This window comes from Calliphora vicina, chromosome 1 (genome assembly GCF_958450345.1).
Source record: "Calliphora vicina chromosome 1, idCalVici1.1, whole genome shotgun sequence".
Taxonomy (NCBI): domain Eukaryota; kingdom Metazoa; phylum Arthropoda; class Insecta; order Diptera; family Calliphoridae; genus Calliphora; species Calliphora vicina.
This window is the reverse complement of record NC_088780.1, coordinates 134093623-134112168: the sequence shown is the minus strand read 5'-3', so window position 1 is coordinate 134112168 and position 18546 is coordinate 134093623. Positions and strand designations below refer to the sequence as shown.

The following is an 18546-nucleotide window of genomic DNA, read 5'->3' as shown; positions in this document are numbered from 1 at the left end:
TCTGATCATCCTATCAGAAGTATTTTAAAACATTTTTTTTAAAAATGTATTCCTCTGAAAATTTGAAGTCCTTTTAAAAGAAAACAGGATCACGAAATGAAAAACTGAAACGCAGTTTTTCTCCATTTAATTTATTGTTTCAGACGTATATCATCCGGTTCATGTCTAATATTGAGTGTCGTACGGTGCTATATATACAGAATATATGTATATACTTTATGGGGTCACAAATGAAAAATGTAGAAATTAAAAACGGTATGAAAAATTTATATATGTATACCCTTGCCACTCATGGTAAAAATGAGGTGAAACATGCTCCAAAACTAAAATAATAATTTTTTTTTTAGAAATTTATTAGTACATTTGAACGGTCCTAATAAAAAACTGAATGTTAGGTTCGGTTCAGTCGGACTCTAATAAATTACACGGTGCTGCTGTGAAAGGTTAACACTTTATCATAGTGAAAAAATGCTATCGAAGTTCTCAGTTAGAGGTTACAAATTTAAGAGCAATTGCATCAAAGCTCAATTTGGATTTAATAGTTTTGTTAATAACACTGTCCAACAAATTGAGACTTTTTGATTGGAACAGAATAGTGACGGTGGTTCGAAATATATGGTAAATGGTAATTAACTCTTGACCTAAAAGTGATAATCTACATATGTATATATACATATTTTGTGTAGATCTTCTCTAGGACTATTTATATTTTAAATATCATCTCATTCGGATCATAAATAGATTTTTTGTGATTTTTTTAAAAAGTGTGAGACCCAAGGTGGCATGTAATTTTGCTAATTAAGCGCAAAGACCTTTATTTACAACTTTGGTATCTTTGGTGACCCCCACTGAAATTTTCCGGTAAAAATTTTCGTAGAATACTTTAATCCTTAAATGTCATTTTTGAAAGTACTTTTTTGATTTTCTCAAAAAAAAGGGTCAATTTGAACCCTAAATAACTCCTATATAACTCTGACCATAAGAATTCTCTCAGATATTAACTTACAACATTTTTTTCAGTTAGTATAATGCTCCCTTCGATCAAAAAATTAAAACTTTGACCCACTGTAAAAAAAAATTCAAACCAGCTGGACTATAAGTTTATTCTACAAAAATTATCTACTCAACATGCTCTTTCAGAATTATAGGGTCGTTATTCTGTTCCAAAAATGCTGTTGGACAGTGATTTAAGATTGTTTTTCCGTCGACCAAAGTTCTTCAATCGAATTTTATAAGTGCCCAAACTAGTTTTAAGCCATAACTCATGATTTTAGGAGGTCCTAAACTTTCACTTAGTAACGAGGCGCTAGTGTTTTTTTTTTTTTTTTATTGTGTAGCACAGTGTTATCAATCACAATACGAATACAATCTTTAATCGATTTATTTTGTTACATAACAGCACGTGAATAATGTATTATAAAGTTTTTTATAGTTGTAAACTGCAATATGTACAAGTGCATTTGTATTTCGCAAAAAAAATAAAGTATGGTAACGGAAAAAATATTATAAATTGAAGGTCTTTGTGTAGTAAAGAAACTTTACTTCTTAATTATATTTATGGGGAATTTCATGTCAAGCTGTAAACCAACTTTTGAAATCGATGTCTTCCTGCATACAACTAAGAGACCAAAAATCTCTTAAAGGAATAGGCCTAAGCTTTCTTTTAAGCAAAAAAAATTAGATTTTGCAAAAAAAAAAAAGTCAAAAATTGTATATCTTGAGTTACAAAATATTTATTTTGATAGATATCCAACTCGAAAGATTGAAGAAATAGCTATCTAAACTATTTGGGACATATTTTGCTAAGAACAATAGGTAATAAGATACATCGATGAGAAAAAAACACATGATTGGACAAAATGTGAAATCGGTGGAGACCAAAATAACATTTGTAAATGAATGATTTAGAAAAGATATCTAAAATATTTTTTAGAAGCTAACGTGATTGAAAACATATTTTGTTGGACCAAAGACAAGTTTTGGCTGTAATAATGTGTTTTCTGACTCACTCTTTAATAAAAAAAAAATGGTTAACCGGTTTTCGTATTCGTTCTTCCGGGCAAGGTATCATATCATAAAGGATACTATAACTGGAATCGAATACAGATTCATTTAAAACATTGTAACCGAGTGGCTACAATCCAATGAGGTACGTGTTTTGAAGTGGCCTGCCCAGTCTCCAGATCTCAATATCACAGAAAACCTATGGGAAATTGTAGATCTCAAAATACGGACTCACAATTATATCATGAAGGAAGCTTTATCGGATGCGGTTTTTCAGAATTTTATTAATTATGTTCTTTTTTTAATATAAGTAAATAAAAGTATACATTTATAAATAAAATACTAAAAAAAAATACAAATTTGTTAAGAATTATTTATGCTTTGATCAATTAATTGAATATTTGGAAAAGTTCTCACGGCAGTGTCCTATGCCCTTATAAACGACTTGATGACAACTAATGACTCCATTATTTCACCTGTTTTTGGTCGTGTCGTATAACCCACACAAAACTCAAAGTATATATTGGTGAAGTACCATTTATAACTTTTTGGGTACTCTATTACTTATATTATAACAAAGTTTAATTAATTTAACGTAATTTAAATAGAAAATCAAAAGATTACTGTTATATTGTTTACATTATTATCTGTCAGAGTATGTGCGTCATTCGTCTAGTCGACAGCACGCTTTGTTTGTCAAAACAAAACTAAATATCTTAGACAAAATTTCCAAAAAAAAAACATTAAATAAATTGTTAAAGTTTATACGGCTACCTTCTTTAAAGACAATAAAAAAATAATAAAACCAATAATAAATACTTAAATTTATCTTATTTTTCCATAAACAGTTTGATCATTGCGGAATGTTCTAGCTTTAATTAAATCACTTATTACAATAAAATAACCATATAAAGTTTAATTGAATCAAAGTAAATTATTGAGTTATTCGTCATTGTCGCTTTTATTAAATATCACGTTAGTGATCTTAGTCTTTAAACATCGAGTACATGATATTTCAACCGGAACTACACGGCTGATGAAGAAATTAATTAAATTGTTTGAATGATTAGTTCAAAATTATTTAAAATTGTAACTAACACAGAATCCATTGTTATTGTCATAAGTTATTTATCGGAGTTAATTTAACATTTGAGAAATTTAAATTATTTGGCATCTGATGTTTTATTATTCTAGAAGATCTCCCAATTCGTGATCGAATGAGCTATCGTAGCAAAAAATAATTTCAATATAAAATTTTTAATAAGACGTACTAAATGTCTTGCTTGTTATCGAATGCCTTACTCTCAAATAAAAAAATTGCGATGAATTGGAATACAGAAAATAAATTTTGTCATAACAATATCAACCATTCACATTTACATATGTTTCTAATATGTAATGAGTTTATGTTTTTTTCGTATTTCTTTAATTACTTGTTGCCTTGGTTTGCCTTGAACTTGAAAAACAATTATTGGAAATGAAATCAAACCACAAATTAAATAGAAATGTTGTTGCAAAAAAAATCAAAGAAAAAAGAATAGACAAAAAGATAAACATAACAAAATCGTTAAACACAATAACATTTAGTTATAAAATAAAACATTATTAAAGCATTTGTCTCTTGCTTTAAATTTTACATACATATGTATGTAGTACAAAAGAAATCGTTATTTCATCAAATCAAATAATTCCTTAAAATCTCATAAGACTGTCCCAAAATAAATTTTGATAAAAAACACAGTTTTATAATTTTAATTTTCAGCTTATCATACAAATATAAAATAGCTTAACGTGTAAATTGCATCCACGACTTTGCTGGCATATACAAAACCTTACAACAAAAATTTCCTAGACCTTTTCGAATGATTTTGAAGAAAACTAAGATTTTAAAAAATTTCATTAAATCCCATTATCCTCATATCGGTGTTAAATTTCATGATCTGGATTATAAATTCAGATAGCTAAAGCAAACAAGTAAGAGTATTATATTCGGCTGTGTTTTTGTTTTCTCATAGATTTTTTTAAACTAATACCTTCACCACTTGGGTTTTTGACATCTGAGTTAGGACTTTGATAGGAGAGTTTCCGATCTACATACATATGTACATATGTGTATTTATCTATGGTTGTAACTTTAATATTTTTGGTGTAGCATATTGTAATTATTTTGCATTTGAACACATATCAAACAATACTCGTATATAAATGCATATGAATACTTTATTATGGATTATACACACTTGTTGCATTTTTAACTGTTGCCATGAGTTTGAAAAAATGTTAAATAAGAAAAACGTGTATTTAAAAATATTCAGGGGATTTTATTCACAACGCAGATACAATTCTGGTAACGACATTATTCGAAATAAAGAACTAGTGAAGGAAAATTAACAAACAAACTCAATAAAATCATTTTGTTGATTTGTTTATGTTGAAATATTTAACAATTTATATAAAATTGTTTCTTTTATTATTTTTCAGTTTATTTTTAGAAATGTTTTAATATTTCGGACTAATGAATTCAGTCAGAAATATCGAATTGTCGTTATTGTTGTAGCTATCAGTGTAAAGTACAATAGATTGTTGTAACTAGGTTTTGTTTTTGTTGCTACGCCATTAATAATTATTACCCCTTAATGGATTTTCTTTTGATTTTTGCTGTTGTTGTGTGAATAAACTGTGAAAGAGTTGAAAGCACTCGCCAATCACTACTCTTTCATTCATTCCACTCTTTCAACAAAACAAGTTTGTTTGCGTAATGAAATTCGATCAGAGACTAAAGTGAGTCAGTCTGTCAGCTATTGATGATGTTGGTTTTGTTGTTGTTTTATTTTACAGGTAAAAAACAAATGTATTTATAGGTACATATGTATTTCATTCATTGATGGAATGCGCTATAAATTTGCCAAAAGGCCAAAATTTTTCAGATTTAATAAAAACGTGTGTTTTATCAGCTGATAAAATATAAAATGCGTCATAAGTAAATATTTACATTAGGCTGGGTCGATTTGTATGGACGATCAAAAAGTAAAAAATCGTATAGCAGAAACCATAGGTCTAAAACGAAATCCTATCTTGCGCATTTCGTCTTTTATCCAATAAAAAACAAGTAAGAGAGCTATATTCGGCTGTGCAGAATCTTTTATACACCCTTCACCAAATTATACTTCAAAAGAAAAATTTTTAATATTTTTAGGTAAACAAATTTTTTTGTTTTTTCATTTTTTGTGAAAAAAAATTTTCGAATTGTTTTTTATTTATATTTCAAAAATTTCGCAAGCCCTTAGGGCCAAAATTATTATTTTTTTAAATTTAAATTTTAATTTTTTTAAATTTTAAATTTTTTTTTGTTTTTTCAATTTTTTTTTTAATATTTAGCAAAAAAATTAGGGTTAAAAAATATTTTTTCCGATTTTGACCCATTGTAGGACCAATTTACTATGGTCTTATATTCGTCGTTGCAAAGGTCTTTGAAATATCTATTATTAGATATCCATATTGTCTATATTAATGACTTGGTAATCCAGATATACATAGGTCAAAAATCGATGTTGTCCTGGTTTTTTCCTTATATCTCAGCCATTTGTGGACGATTATCTCGATTTTAAATTGCAAACGAGCGGAAGAATTCCGGAGATATTGATGTATGAATCGTGTAAGTTATTTGGGGGCTTCGGAAAGTTGATTTCAACAGACAGACACACAGACGGACAGACAGGATCCAGAATATATATACTTTATACGTTCGGAAAATTATATTGTGGAAATTACAAACGGAATGACAAACTTATATATATCGTCACCTAAAATGCAAAACAACGTATCATCAAAAAATTCGAAATTGGTTTTGTTATTGATTACGATTCACTACATCATATTACATATGTGTACAAAATGTTAAACTTTTACTATCAAAAATAACCAAGTTATAACCAAAATTGAAAATAAAGTATCATCAAGTATATGACTTTCTTAAACAAAATAACGTCTACGCTTAGAGTAATTAATTAATAAATCATTTTTACCTTATTTTAGGTAGCATCCATATTTTTTTTTTTGTACATACCCTTCTCACGAAGGTGAAGGGTATAATAAATACTGAAATATCATTGGATAAAAGACGAAATGCGCAAGATAGGATTTGATTTTAGACCTATGGTTTCTTGGGGAAAATTTTTTAGAATTTTCCGTAGAATGCGTTTCTGCTATACGATTTTTTCGTGAAAAAAAATCGACCCACCCTAATGTACATACATATGTATGTAATTTGTTTCTGTATTTACACTGAGAGAAGGCATTTGTTTTGCCTAACGAATGGTCGGGTATATAAAGTCGATTTTTAGCTAATACAGATTTAATTATTGTATGTCCAATCTTTTTTGGGTTTGGCTTAATGGGAATCTGAAATAATATTTGCCTACAATAAATAAAAATATGAAATCGATTTTATAGTGAATCCGAATCACTTCTTGAGGAAATGCAACCAAATAAGATTACTCATAATTGACCACTTTAACACTTAACTAAATGGCACGAATGGCGGCATTTCATTACAATAAGGATGAACAAACGTTGCTTACATTGCAGCGTTATGAAGTTCCCTGAGGAATCCCCGGGAATTCGACCGTTAAATTTGTTCTGCCACCAATTATTGAACAGCTTCAAAGTTACATTTCCGGCGCCACTCCGATTTCAAATCACTTCTTTCAAAATATCCGTAAGAACAGCTCATTAGGGTAGATTATTTTTTAAGGCCAACATTTTTTTAAATTGTGCCATCGATTGCTAAATCGACAGGTCATGCTTTCCACCAGTATCGATGAGTTTTAATGGTTTCTACCAGGGTTTGTAAAAATTAAAAGACAAAGTGAGACGCAAAATTGTCGAAGGCAAAAAAAAAAACGAAAATCTGATTGCACATAAAAATAAATACTATGATGCGCGAGTTGTAAAGCTGTTTGACTTAATTCCCGGGAATAAAATTCACGGAAATGAAGTACGGGAAATTAGGAACTCTAATCAATACGCATGGTTTAACTGGTATTCCCACACAGTTTTCTTCTACGGGGCACTCTCATTAAATAAATAGTAAACAAGGAGATATCTTATTGCAACACTTCAACTTTTATCGTCAGAGACTTCTTGCATTCCCTCAAAAGTAGTGCTCAACATTTTCCGTTCAGGTGTTAGTGTCAAATGGGTAAAAAAAAAAAATTCAATAACTGGCTACCATTAGATACTATATTGATGCTAAAAACTTATTTTTATGCAGCTCCCAATGTCAAGAATATAACACAAAACACGTTGAAGATTTAACAATGTTTCAAAGTAGATTAGTATGTTCATTTAAATATTAGAATTATAATAATTTCAATCGAAAATTTTGTTACTCACTCACCTCCTTTTGCATCAGATCTTTGGATCAGTTTATAATAACAAGTCTTTAATTATTACCCGTGTATAAATTCATATGTTTTTTTATTGTTATCTGTATTATTATATTATTATTTAAACACACAACTTTTTATTTGTTTACACAATCCCAAAAACACTTTTTCATAAGCTTAAACACACAAATGTCACAATTAATTACATGTCACAAAAAAGGCGCTTGAAATACAACAAAACTTTAAAAACGGCAAAAAACGTTATTGAAATTAAAAATGCAACCCTGATTATTTGTTTTTAAACCACAGTTATTAACAACTGACATGTAGATGGCACTAGCAGATGATGTACTAAAAAATCAAAACAAATTCTGACAGCACGTTTCTATCAATACTTTTTCATTTTGACATTTCTTATAAAATATAAAAAATTCTCAAACAACACCATTCGCAGAGAACGCGTTTTATTACGAAAACTTTAATGAATTAAATAATAAAATATTTCAATAAAAATTAGTTCAAAACTATATAATATAAATTTTAAGTTGTTTTTTTTACAAAAAGTAAGTAAAATGTTTGATAAATTCCAGTTCGCTGAGGAGAACTTTAGTGAAAAAATTACAACAAAAATTACGCAATAACAGAAGCACCTTGTGATGTGCTTCATATTATTTTTTTTTTTGATTATAAAAACACATTCGCAAAGTTTTTGGGGGAGAAGTTTGGGATTATCAAACATGTGTTAGAGGTTTATGAGGTGAATAATAATTTAAATATTCTTTACAGATTTTGAAACACTAAAGACATGGGAAACGCCGTTTCTGTCGCCCACATGCAGGCTGCCCAAGGGGCTGCTAGTATGCCCAAAACTCATGAACACATGATGGCCTCGGGTGTAAACCCCCCGCCAGAATGCCCAATGCATCAAAAAGAAGGTGGAGCTGCTGCTGCCACTAAACCACCACATCCAAAAATGGAAGCCACAACCGTATCTGCCTCTGAATGCCCCGTCAAACATGACAACAGTGATGTTAATCCCTTAAATATGATGCCACCTCCCAATCAACAGCCCTCACCAGGTCAACCCTTCTCTTTGTCCACCGAACGCCAGACCTCGACGATACCCAAGGTCTCCGAAGATGGCTCACAACAATTTTGGCAATATCCCAGTCAACAAATGTTCTGGAACGCTATGCTGCGCAAGGGTTGGCGTTGGAAGAACGAAGATGTATCGCAAAAAGATATGGGCGACATCATTCGTATTCACAATGCTAACAACGAACAGGCCTGGCGTGAGGTTTTGAAATGGGAGGCTTTACATGCTAAAGAGTGTGGTAATCCACGTCTAAAGAGTTTTGGTGGCAAGGCTAAGGATTTCAGTCCACGTGCCCGTTTCCGCAGTATGTTAGGGTAAGTGAAACATAAATATTCAGCTCAATTATGAAACAAAAATTCCCTGGGAGTTTTTTTATAATTGCGCTAATTATCGCCGTTAAATAAATACGACAATGTAGTATTTTTAACAAGTACTTTAAAAATATTAAATTTAATTTCGAAAATCTTTTAGCGTATCCTACAGATACCCTAAATGTTACATATTTATTTAATACAAAATACTTGTTTTATAAATTTAAAAAAGTATTAAAAATAAATTTATTAAACTAAAGTTTGTTAAATTCAGAAAAACAGCATAGTTTTCGCTCCTTCGTCTAGCTCAACAACATTTTAAATCATTTCCTTATTATAATTAATATAATTTTCTACTTTCAGCTACGAATTACCTTTCGATCGTCACGACTGGATTGTTGATCGTTGTGGCAAAGATGTGCGTTACGTTATTGACTACTACGATGGTGGTGTGGTCGACAATGACTATAAATTTGCCATACTTGATGTTCGCCCAGCTTTAGATTCTGTTGATAATGTATGGGATCGTATGCGTGTGGCCTATATGCGTTGGAAATTCGCAGCACTCGATATGGTCAAAGGTCCGGCTGAGTCTTCCACAAGCAGTGGCAAAGTAGACCATTAAATCACTTTTCAACTCTAACTACCATTAAACGTAAAGGAAACTATTAGGTTAAATAAAATATACATACATACTTGTGTATATACTTAAATGTTTTTAATTTATCTTCAAATTATAGATATCAAACAAAAATTAGACTTTATGTAAATTTTACAAAACTGAAAAAAACAAATCATTTGTCGGACAGTTTTTCTTTTGTACCACAAACTTTATTTTTTTTTTATTACATATTTTATTTTTTGTACAAATGAAAAACCCTGTATAAATGATTTTATTAAAATTATTTATAAATTGTTAATGCAAATTTACAGACATGTTATTAGTAGTATTTAATAGATATGAATACATCCAATTGGACAATTTAGTTTAAGATATTTGTGTTTAAATTTCTTTCCAATGGCTTATGCAATTTTATGATCATATTGTGCCATTAGCCATTAGTTACAACTTCATTTTCTCAATTATCTTATCGTAAAATGTTTAAGAAAACGTTGATAAAAACGAAATAGTGTTAATACTTAAATGCAATAACAATATAAAAATACCAAATACTGAATACACTTGCTTTTTTTATTTTGGGACTATTGTCACAAGATTTTATTCGAACCCAAAAATAAAAAAACTCGCACGTTCGAATAAGTATTCGTGTTCGACTGCGGTAATTAGCCCCAAGACTTTTGTTAAATATAGGAGATTAATGAGAAAATGTATGAAAACATTGTATAGAAAAGTTTTTTAAGCTTGATTGATTATTATTTATATATTGGCTAGAATTAATTTTCGCAAATACATACTTAAATTATTTAACAATCAGTTACGTTAACAGAGATTTAACATTTTTATACCCCACCACCTAAACATGGGGTACATTGGTATATCGTATTTTTTCACACGGCAACATATTCCAGCAACGAACAATTTATGTAACGGTATTTACAATTATATCTATAACGATATTTGCAGTTATTTCGCTATCGATAGCTTACTGGTAAGAGTAGTCGAGCTGAAAGAGCATTTTAAGGGTAACTTAGCGGTAAATGTAGCCAACCTTGGTTGAAACTCATGCTGGCCGTTTAATAACATACTTATGAAAGAATTAATATATGTATATGAATCTCCAAAGGAAATTGGTAAGATTAATTTAGAGCAGCAAATGCCTATTATTAAAGGTTTGTATAACACAATTAATTTTACACAAGTAACTACTAAACATGGGGGAAAAAACCTAACCATATTGATGATTTGGGTCGTTCCGAAGATCCATTCACTAGGAGTGTCTATACCACTCAAACAAATAAATTTTACATTTGATAACTACATTCACAAAAGCCGTTGGATTAAAAAGAATTGCCTTAAAAAGTAATGGTCAGGCAAAGTTGAAATTTCAACAAAAAAAATAAGATGAGAAGAACTTAACTCATTGAGTTACGCTAGTAACCGCTCAGGTATTGTATAATGCGCAATAAAGTTCTAAAAGACATTTTAAATAAACATTTTTTTGAAGTTAGTTATCTTTTTATAGAAGCCTTAAATCAAACAAATATCTACACAGTTTTGTAGATCTAGTCAAGTACTACAAATTTCTCAAAGCCATTTTATAATATAGGTGCCTATTATGAATTAAATTCGATTTTCGACTGTAGTCGAAATAGCTGATCGAACGAATTGTCATTTGGTATTATGGCGCACATTCGTTGCTTACAACCTTAGACCTGCATAAAATTAACGAAAATATTTCAGTTAGTGATATTTGGTCCACCAAAAACAAATAAAATTTCAAATACTACATTTTCAACAATTTTTTTAATTTTATTTACAGTGTCGAGAGCAAAATTGTGTTCGTTGAAAAATTCGATGCACAACGAAATTTTCGACAGCGATGCCAACTTATAATACGAATTTTACATTCCATAGTCGATATTCCATAGCCAACGAATATCGTTTGTCGAATGAAACTCATAATAGGGTCCATAGAAGAAATATGTATATTATTGAAAAATTAATGTCCAGAACTTTTTCTTTGGAATGAGACAAAATTTGGAACATATGGTCCTTGTTGGCTAAGAAATATACTTTGTTCAGCAATTATTAAAACAAAAATGTATGGGTGGGTGTTTTCGCCCGGAAACTAAAGATGCCATTGGACAGATATCTAACAAATTGGCAAGACCTACATTTTAAGTAGAAACATAAAGTTTTATTACTATTTAAAGCATAATGTTATACGTAATACATTTAAAGTATTGTAGTAATATTTGTTTAACTACATATTTATAATGAAATTCTGAAAAACATGTACATACATATGTATTTGGATGATGAGAAAGAAACTTTTCATTTTTGACAGTGACATTGTGCGGCCACTGTAGTATTTGCAGCGGTAATATTTCGATATTTACTTTATAATTATGTTATCCATTTTGTCCAAACCGATGCTAACTATTACATATCTTAAATAATCTTCTAAAATGGAAATAGTGTAAATTTTGCCCATCATTAGAAACAATAACCATCCTCGAACTCAAAACATATCAATTGATCAAGTATTTATTCGTAAGGACATTTATAACAGCATTATCTACCCATCTAACCGCGATAAATTTTGTCGTGCCGACAATACCGTATATACCCCGAGATATCATAGAAAACTTGGAGTTGTTTTTAAAATTTAATTTCCTTAGAAACTGCGAAATATTGCAGTAGCTAGAATATTAATATTTTGTAGTTTCTTGAATAAGCCTATGCTGGTAAATAAATTGTTTATGTCCGTTTATGTAATGACTAAAATATGAAATTTATTCAAGATTCACATTTCGCTATAAAAAAGTATAACAACTATGCTGGCAACTCATGTTGACAGTGGGCAATAATGGGTTGACAAATTCTGAGATTTTACCACATGTACTATGTATAAAATACATTGTATCTACTCACTATTGTAGAATTCGTACCAATTTAAGTTAAATAACATTACATTATTCTTTATATTTAATTGGGTTGATGACTTTTATATTGCCTAGGTTCAAAAGTTGGCCTGTTTCCAATATCAAAAAAACTCATTCATTGTTTTCAAAATTACAGATTTAACAACATATGCACGTTCACATATGATGTTATTCATACATATGTGAATTTTATGAATAGTTTATGTTATAAAAAATAGCTGCTTATTATTTAATAAAAGTAGCAAATGTTTCTACTTAATATAATTAGCTATCTATATCCCTTACCCCCAATAACACGAAGTCTGGTTATGCCTTAAGTAATAGTTATACAGTCAGTTAAAATAATTTTTGTATGAAAACTGTCAGTATAACTATTAGTTAAAACATAACCAGACTTCGTGTTACTGGGGGTTAGTTTAGTGTTTAAAATCTATGTATTTGAGATATTGTAATTTTAAATTTAGAACCTTTTAATATTTCAGTTCAACTTTTTTATTTCATGATTAAATCTTACGTAAATCCTTTTGGTGTATACAATTTATTGAATATGAATACAAATTTAATATTCATCATGTCAATTCAAAAATGGAAATAAAAAATATTTTATAAATTTATGAGAATTGGACACACCAAAGCAACCCATAAATACCTACTGGATAGAACCATGCCCTCAATATGCTCCACATGTAATACCCAAATATTTGGATCACAACAACCAACTGAATGTCTAAAAAACTTGTCAGAACACGACATTAAACAAATTTATAAATTCATCTCTGAAATTGGACTCTCTTATAATATTTAAAGTATTCTATACCAATATCATTTTCTTTAAAATATACATATAATAATAGTCAAATCGGAGTCGAAAGCCTTAGCCGCTAGTACTTTTTAAAATTCTTTTAATTACTTAATTGTATTACTGTAATTAATAATTATAAATAAATAAATTTATACTATAATGTCACCACCAAAAGATAACATAACAGCGAAACAATCTTAAGAGCAAAGTACAAAACTACATTACAGGAGAATTTTGGTGATTAATTCCATTTTTAATTTCAATGCAAAACAAATTTGCTATAAAATTGTAACAGTACTCGTTACGCCTATGAAATTTTGTCAGATGATGTAAATAAGACCTCCCAAATTATCGATTTTCATCAAAAAAAAATAAAACGAATAAATTGTTGTATGAACCGGTTTGAATTTTCGCTATCAGTAAAAATTATTTTAAATAAATCTTCAACAATCAAGTAAGTGTTTTAATATTTCTCTATATTTATTTAAATATTGGTAAAAATTTAAGATTTTTTTAACTTTCGTGGTTATTATGTAGTATGTAGGTATGCACAGCAAATAAATAATAAACGTGTTGTAAATTAGAAAAAAAAAACATTAAAAACTAATTATGAAATAAAACAATTTAAATTGATCAATTGGTTTAAATTAAGGATATTTAATTATGATTTTGCCAATAATAAAATTGAAACAATGATTTTTTAAATCAATACATTTTTACAACTTTGATAGAGTTATTCTTTCTAAATATTTAGTTTTTGTTTCTTTTACTTCAACTTGTAACTATTGCATTAATTTTGAATATTAAGTAAAATGTAAATGATGTTCTCGCTTCTATTTCTCTTCTTTAATTGAAATTAAACATAAAAAATAATAATTACAAATACAACAAACCACTAGCGGCAGCATGAGCCATTAGAGTATTGGCAGCTTGTTGAGTTTCCAACAGAAGACGGGTTTCTTTCAACCAATCGGAAGCTATTTTACGTGGGGCGCCTTGCAAAAGGTTCATGTACCTCAAGGCCATAACTAAATCGCCACGATCAACAAAGTATCTATGAAAACAAAACAAATGTTATAAGAAATATACACATACATACTATAAATGTTTAAAAGAAATTTAAGTTTACCTAGCTCTGTTTAAAATATCATAGGTATCCAATTTGCTGTAGTCAAATTTCTTATTTTGTAATTCGTCTTGTGAAATGGGATCGTCTTGCTTAAGAATGAACACAGATTGCAAATAGGATAAGAAGTACTTGGGCAAACTGGCTCCCTGTTCGGGTACCAAAGCCAATTTACGTGCCACACGCTCAACATTTAGGAAACGTTCGCGCAAAGCATCTTCGGGGAAAACACCACGATCTTGGGCTTCGCGAGGTAAATTTTGTATGACAACAGTAACTAGTTCATCGCCCTCTGAAAGAAAATGTTTAATAAGCATTCAATGTAATACATTTGTAAATATTATACCTGAAACTTTAGCTATAGCCTTAATTTCATTTTTCAAGGGACGCAATTTTGTCTTCCAGTGTTCTCCAGGTTCACCAGTTCTTACAGTTGCCCATAAAGCCTGACAAGCAGCCCACAAGGCTTGAGCTTGATGAGCCGAACGTTCAGATTCAGCACGAGCTTTTAAATAAACAAATATAAATATTTTAATTATGTATTTAAGGATTTAAGATAAACTTATTTTGGTACCATTAAAATAGTAAAACCGAATTTCATTAAAACCCATTTTCACAATGTCTAGTTATTTTATTACCTAAAGTTATACAGTTAAAGAAAACAGACATCCTAAAAATTAAACTAAAAACCATATAGAATTATACATAGAAACGAGACACTTTACCCTATGCTAAAAACTCTAAAAATTGTTTTAATAGAATGAAAAAAAAATATTTTGTAAAAAAATGATGATAACAAAAAATTTATGAAAAAATATTATTTTGGGTGAAAATACGGAATGACATACTTAAATAGCCATTTGAAAAAGGTCCTCGAGCATGTTATCTCATAGATAAAATTAAATAAACAATATAGCTGCATACTTTCCATATTAAACCAACGATATTTATGTATTTATGTTTTCTAATTAAAAAATACCTTTCAATTCTTCATCAATTTCTTAATGCGGCATTTTAAAACAAATCACAGTTAATTAATACAATTTGAACTATAAATCTACGAAAAACTTAACTACTCACCTTGCAAAGCAGCATCCATACCGCGCATTTTACCCAACATAGCAGCCAATTGCAATTTATAATTTGCCTTCTCGCTTGCCAATTTATCCTCCAATTCCTTAGAGAAGTTACGTTTCATTTCGTTCTCCTTTGAGCTGACGGCATCCTTCAAATGATCGACATGAGCTTCAGCTTGTTGTTTCAACTGTTGACGCAATTGTTTTTCAGCATCGGCACGAATCTGGAATATTTTCTTTTGATTCTCGACAGCCAATTTACGCTTTTCTGCTTCCAATAGATATTCCAATTGGGCCTTAACAGCTTCGGAATCACTGTCACCGCGCAAAGCATCAATGGCACGTTTTAAACGCAATTCACCATCAGTTTGCAAGCGTTCCAATTCCTTTTGAAGAGCCAAGACATGAGAATAGGCGTGCGTAATGAAAAGATCCAAGTCTTCTTGGGAAAGTTTCAATTTTTGTTCGGCCAAATTTAAGCCGGGGAAAATTGATTCAATTTCATCGACAAAATAGTTGCGTGCTTTTTCGACCTGAAAGTGGATGTGTGAAAAGCAAATTGTTAAGTTTGAGACTAAAACTTATTATCAATAACTTCTATCGTGAGAATATTTTGGATGATTAGAAATAACCATTCAATAAGCGTAAGCCATTTATAATTTTGTATATTTAGTTATAATTATTTTACTCACATTTCTCCAGTATTTTTCAGACATACTGGCAATGTCTTTGTTCTTGTAAAGCTCATCTTTGACATTATTAATGTGATCGACCAATTTCTTGATCTTAGCACGTACAGCGAGAATTTGATCATGATTATCGGGTTTAGCAGCCTTAGCCAAAGCAATTTCACATTTTTCTAATAAAAAACCAATAAATTAATACGATTTAAATTATTAAAACAATTGCATATAAACATACCAATTTTATCCAAAGCTTCACGAGCTAACTGTTCAGCAGTACCCACAGAACTGTCGCGAGCATTTGTTTTATTTCTTAAAGATGTCCACAAAGAGGTGTCTACATTTTCAACAGCCACATCAACAATGCGACGTACATCATTATTGAAACTAGTAAAACAAATTTAGAGTTAATTAAATATTACAAAAATAAAAAACAATTATGTATACTTTTTAAGAATATCTATGGCTTTGTTGTATTCTTTAACGGCTAAAGCGGCGGCATGTTCAACAGCGTGTTCAAGCTCAACAACATCTGTGGGCAAAGGTTCCACGGGTTTGGGTTTAGGAGCTTCAACTTTGGCAGCTGGTTTGCTTTCGGCAGCTTTAGGAGTGGACGCCAAGGGAACCTGAAATTTTTAATAATAACTTGCTTTATAAAATAGAGGTATGTATAAATTTTAATCAAAATAAATACTAACGCTTTTTTGAACGGGAGCTTTTGTTTTAACTTCATCAGTTTCTAGAATGGTAAAAAATAAAATTATTACAAAACCCTTCATAAAAATTCAAATCATAATATTTACTTTTAGCGGCATCTTTGTCAGAACCACCAAATAAGCCAGTCACAGTTGAGGTGGCACTTTCAATAGTTTTGGCAACACTATCGAATTGTTTTTTAGCACTATCAATTTGTTGACTAATACCTTGAAATGGTTTTTCTTCCTGTAAAGCTACTTTAATTAAGGACTCGGCGCCGGGCACTTTTTGTTCCAGCATTTTTCGAAAATCTTTATCGTATCTGTTCGTTGGAGATTTTTATTTAAATTTTTTTTAAAATAATATGGTTTTTAATAAACTTACTTCGCATATGTTACCGCACCGCCAACTGCTGCCAGTGGTGTTAGGAATACAATCACTTTTCCAAAGCCAGCTTCTCTAACATTTGGTGGTAAGCCATTACTGTTGCTGTATTGTCTGCGGGATTGTTGTTGCAGGGTTTTCTAAATGGTTTATAAAATACATATGTGTTTTATCAATTGATTTCGTAATATTGTAAAATATTGATTAGTTAAGTTTAAAATTAAAATGAAGATAGCTTTTACACTGCTGTTAGAACAACAAGAACAATACAATTTAAATACATGAAGACAAACTAAAAAATGGTCCTGTTATAATTATTCCAAAAGCAATCAAATAGGTATATAGGTGTTTAAAAATCCATATAACATGTTGGTGATCTCGTACAGTTCACACCTCTTCGAGAATGTAAATTGTTTTATTTCCAAAACATACCTTCACTGTACCTCAGTTTATTTTCAGAAGAGTTTTCAGAATTTCTGCATTAATGGATCACATTTAACCAAAATATTTACATGAATAGCCACTCATCTTACTACACAGTTGGTATTTATAAGCTAAATGTTTCCCACTATAGCACATTCTTTTGGAGCAAATATTCAGTGTCAACTACAGCTTCTAAAGAAACAAAAATAAACGATGGCATCAGCTGGTTGTTTGCTAATCGACTAAATAAGTATGAATGCTAGCAACAGCAAGAAAAACTAAATTACAACCAGCCTCTTTAAAGTTTTTATTTCAGTTGAATCAAATATACAATTTTCTACTTTTTCTCACACATTCTAGTCAAAAAATTCAGTGTCCATCCATAATGTGGAATTTTGGAAATATGGTTTAAATGTTATTCCATTCTCATGGTGACATAACAGCCAAGCAAATTTTCAATTTTATTTGTAGTGCCATGTACGCAACTAATATGAGTGAGTGTACCATTTATGGGCAAGACAAGTGAGGGGTATTGGTAAATTTGCAGCATACATTGCGACAAACACACACATTTTGTTCGAACCGCACACAATTGATTGGGAAAATATAGACTTACCTGCAGAGCACTTTTGCAAGGCTCCCTCAAGGCCAAACGATACATGTTTCTGGTTAAGCAGATATTTTGGAATTTTTGTAACACGTTAATCCAAGGCGTTTGGACCGGCTTTTAACGTTTTATTCGATCGCGGAATGAAGAAATAAAGTTTCTTCCGAAATCAATTTTAGTCCGAGAGCAGCAGAATAACTACAGAGAGGTAAAATTAAGTAACAGAAGAAATGTCAAAATAACAGAATGTCATATAAAAGGGATAATATAAATGAAAATAAATAAATAATTTAAAGCAAAATATAAATTTAATAACTTTAAGTTGACTTTACTTTTAATTTTTTATATATTAGAAATGTTCATAATCATTTCTATTAATTGTTA

At 30.0% G+C, this 18546-nt stretch overlaps 2 protein-coding genes across 2 annotated transcripts; one reads left to right on the top strand and one right to left on the bottom strand.

The window, feature by feature from the left end:
- The first annotated feature begins 7812 nt into the window (after positions 1-7812).
- LOC135963895 (holocytochrome c-type synthase) lies at positions 7813-9976 on the top strand. Its single transcript, XM_065515897.1, has 3 exons — positions 7813-7954; positions 8178-8801; positions 9162-9976. Exons 2-3 carry the CDS (start codon positions 8197-8199, stop codon positions 9421-9423), a joined length of 867 nt encoding a protein of 288 aa, XP_065371969.1. The 5' UTR covers positions 7813-7954; positions 8178-8196; the 3' UTR covers positions 9424-9976.
- A 3828-nt stretch (positions 9977-13804) lies between these two features.
- On the bottom strand, positions 13805-18371 carry Mitofilin (mitofilin). The gene is made up of 11 exons (XM_065515896.1): positions 18172-18371; positions 17133-17272; positions 16856-17070; positions 16751-16791; positions 16500-16678; positions 16291-16439; positions 16062-16228; positions 15374-15902; positions 14640-14798; positions 14297-14585; positions 13805-14221 (listed from the first exon to the last, which is right to left on the bottom strand). The coding sequence occupies exons 1-11, from the start codon at positions 18214-18216 to the stop codon at positions 14044-14046; spliced, it is 2091 nt and encodes a 696-aa protein (XP_065371968.1). The 5' UTR covers positions 18217-18371; the 3' UTR covers positions 13805-14043.
- Between the last annotated feature and the right edge of the window lie 175 nt (positions 18372-18546).